The following is a 3,496-nucleotide window of genomic DNA, read 5'->3' as shown; positions in this document are numbered from 1 at the left end:
ATTTCCCATCGTAGACGGGCAGGGAAGTGGACCCGGACTCGAAGCCACCACCATAAATCCACACCATGACAGTGGCATTCTTGGGCCTGGGAGAAGGAACCCACACATTCAGGTATAAACAGTCCTCACTCAGGTTGGTTTTTGGGTTCCACATCTCTGAGCCAGCAAAGCCTGGGTAAGTTGTGTCTATGGGCTGGTAGCAGGAGTTTGCGTGTTTGGTGGCGTCCCAAACATCTGCCCATTTCTCCCGAGGTTCTGGCTTTTGGAATCTCAGTTTCCCAATGGGGGGCTGCCCGTAAGGGATTCCCAGGAAGGCTGTGACTGTCCCCCCCAGCACCTGCAGGCTGGTCCCTCTGACTTTGCCCTTCTTGGTTGCAATGATGTTCTCTTCAGGCACCACCTTCCTGGTGAACACGGACAGGAGGAGAAACCCCATCAGAAACCCAGTGAAGAGACCTAAACCATTTGTCCAAATCATGATGCCTGGAACGCAGGATGAAAAATAAATGAAAATGAATTCAGAAAATGAAAAATAAATGAAAAAAAATCAGAATTAGTGTTGCAATATATTAGTACCAAAATAGTCTGTTAAACAAGGGTATAGGTCACCCCAGAGGCACTGAAAATGAGCACAAAGCACAGAAGTTTTTAACTGTAAGTTCTTGCTGGTTATTTGTGTTGCAAAGATTGTGTTCAGTATTTAGTATTTGGTCAGTACCTCAGAGAAATTCTCTTGCTAAAAACTGTAGAACTAAGGAAGACAAACCAGTAGAGATGAAATCATACAGGCAGGCTCTGACTGCTGCAAATGATTTACCCATCAACCAAAACCTACATGAATAATTTCTTCTAAGGTCTTGTTCTTCTAGTGCATTTTAACCAAGTTTACATCCAGCAGAGTCATATGAACCAGTCATACTTCTACTATTTAGAATTAATATTAAAATGCTAAAACATCAAGGATTTTTGAATATATTAGGATAGTGCCTAATAATCTGGGTAAGGTCTTTCCTTCCTGAGAACTTTTCCAAGTGAAAATCAGTATTACCTTAAAGCTAAGTATATAAATGTTGATTATGTATCACATTTAAGCACCATAATAACAATCTTGTTTACCCCAACCTTTTCAGATAAAACCTCAGCACCATCCTTGAAACTGAAAATTCACAAAAAACCCATTTGCATAAATCCATTTCTATGGTTTACATATCTGAAAATGCTCAACAAAGCTCCCTTCTATTTTTTATTTTTTGCCTGTTTCCCTGTCACACATGGCATGCTTTGTCCTGTCCCTTTGAACAGGCCATTCTTTGTTAATGAGGAGCACTCGTGTCCTTAAAAGGAATGAGGATAATTTCTCTGGAAAATACAGCTGTGCCCTAATTTGAGCTCCTCCTGCTTGTTCGCCTGTTCTTGGAAGGAAAATGCAGCAGAGGGGTGGAGGGGAAGATTTTGTGCAAAGGGGCTCCTGATTTTGAGACAGCATCAAAGGAGCAGGGAGGAATCTTCAGGGACAATATTTTTAGCATTCATCTAAACAGACAGAAAATAGATAAATTTTAGAAAAGATAAACATTTGTGGTTGTTTTGTTAAAATTAAATAGATGAGGTGGCAAATCGGGGCAATAGACTCCAGAGTTGGTCTTACACTCCACCAAGAATTCAGCTTGACTGACAGAAACCTGCAATTGTCCCATTTTTGGTTAAATATTAGAGATGTGATTTGTCAGCTCACGGGGTCCAGCAGCTCCCAAGGAGTTTGGGCCAGCACAACTCGCCCTGGCACGGGCAGGAGGCTCAGTCACACAGTCACTGGCTTTGGCTCCTCTCTTTCTGTGCCAGGCATGGGATCAGGGAACATCCTGAGTTTGAAAGGACCCACAGGGATCATCCAGTGCAGCCCCTGGCCCTGCACAGATACCCCACCAATGCCACCCTGGGAATCCCTGGGAATGTTGTCCAAAAACTCCTGGAGCTCTGGCAGCTCCCTGGGGAGCCTGGGCAGTGCCCAGCACCCTCTGGGGGCAGAACCTTTTCTGATATCCACCCCAGACATGCACAGAGACCAAAACAAGAGCCTGTATTTATCCCAGTTTGCTAAAGCACTCAAGCCTAAATCCCACTGTCTTTGAGAGAGCTGGGCATAATTTACCTGGTTTGCTGAATATTTCCAGCCTGCTAAACCAACACAGACTTGGGATTATTTCTTTAACACAGCACGTTTCATTTTAAAACTCTCTCAAGAAGATTTAAGAGAGGCCATGGAAGGAGGGGTGAGAAGAATGATTTGGTTTGCTCTGCAAGTCTGTGCTTAAAAAATCATTAGTGTTGAGCATCCCAGGGCTTCTCTCAGCCCCTCTGCAAAACCAAACCCAAAATCCTGAAAAGCCAGAGCTGGGAGAGGGATAATGGTGCAGGAGGAATCCAGTTGGGTTTTGGAGCACCCAGTAACACTATGAGATGGGGAAGTTATTGCTCTGAGTCTGTTGTTGTGATACTGTTACTTCAGTGAATTTGGTCATGACAACACCACAACAACCTGGAAATAATAAGGTATTTAAAATATTGTCATTATGAAAAGAAAATGATGCTCAGAAAAGCAAGAGACTTTAAAGTTGCACAAGATAAATCCACCTAAATAGTAATTAAAATTAATTCTCCTCCTGCACTTTCCTGTTAATTAAAAAGAGATGGGATAAACAATGTAGCATTGCAAAATATAGAGGCTATAGTTTTAGATCATAATAGCAGTGAGAAAAAAAACCAAAAAAATTTAGTTCTGTTCCTTTTAAATTAGCTCTGGCATTTCAAAGAACAAGTTGGATCAAGCTTGAAAAACACAGAAGTTTTGTACTACTGAATGAGAGGACTCATCTACTCCCAGGTCACTCTGCCAATATTAACAAAAGTAACAAGTGACTGAGGATTATTATTACACATTGAATGCCTGGCAAATATTAGATTTAATAAGGATTTTAATGCTGCTTTAAACCAAACTCAGCAACGTAAAGCAAACCGAGCAAAACAAACATTACTTGATTATTACAATGAGAGTAAAAGGGTCAGAAGATTGCTTTAGCTCATCAACACCAGCCCAGCAGAGTTCTATCAAGCAGTGTATTTGCACATTGCAAAAACCTGCTGCTGTAGTAGTTTCCCCCAGCAAAAGTTAAACAGACTCTACTTTTGCATTCTTATTCAGCGAGGGAACACTATTTATCTCAAAGCCTCTTTCCTCCCCCTTGCAAATCTTTACCCAGCCAAAAAAAATCTATACACCGGACTACATAATCGCTATTTAAATAGGAAAGATGGTTGAATTAATAAGCGATTTCTAGCTCAGCTTAATTTACTTAGCCCAGGATCCCTTGAATAATGCCAAGGTCTGCTACACACGCTGTTCCATTTGCAGAGCAGAGGCAGCTTCCCCCGGAGAGCAACAAATGGGCAAAGCAGAACGTTCCCCGCGATCCCAATCCCCGCGCAAATCAAGCTG

General features: G+C 42.0%; 1 protein-coding gene across 1 annotated transcript in view; it reads right to left on the bottom strand.

The window, feature by feature from the left end:
* The window catches only part of BCHE (butyrylcholinesterase), a 27,621-nt gene that overhangs the window by 23,888 nt on the left and 237 nt on the right, over positions 1-3,496 (bottom strand). The window contains exon 2 of the mRNA XM_031055407.1: positions 1-483. This exon is cut by the window's left edge and continues 1,015 nt beyond it. Within this exon, the coding sequence (XP_030911267.1) occupies positions 1-478 (478 nt within the window). The 5' untranslated portion in view covers positions 479-483. The remainder of the gene's footprint in view (positions 484-3,496) is intronic.

This window comes from Geospiza fortis, unplaced genomic scaffold (genome assembly GCF_000277835.1).
Source record: "Geospiza fortis unplaced genomic scaffold, GeoFor_1.0 scaffold172, whole genome shotgun sequence".
NCBI lineage: Eukaryota > Metazoa > Chordata > Aves > Passeriformes > Thraupidae > Geospiza > Geospiza fortis.
The sequence above is the reverse complement of the archived record's forward strand: the minus strand, read 5'-3'. Positions and strand labels throughout refer to the sequence as shown.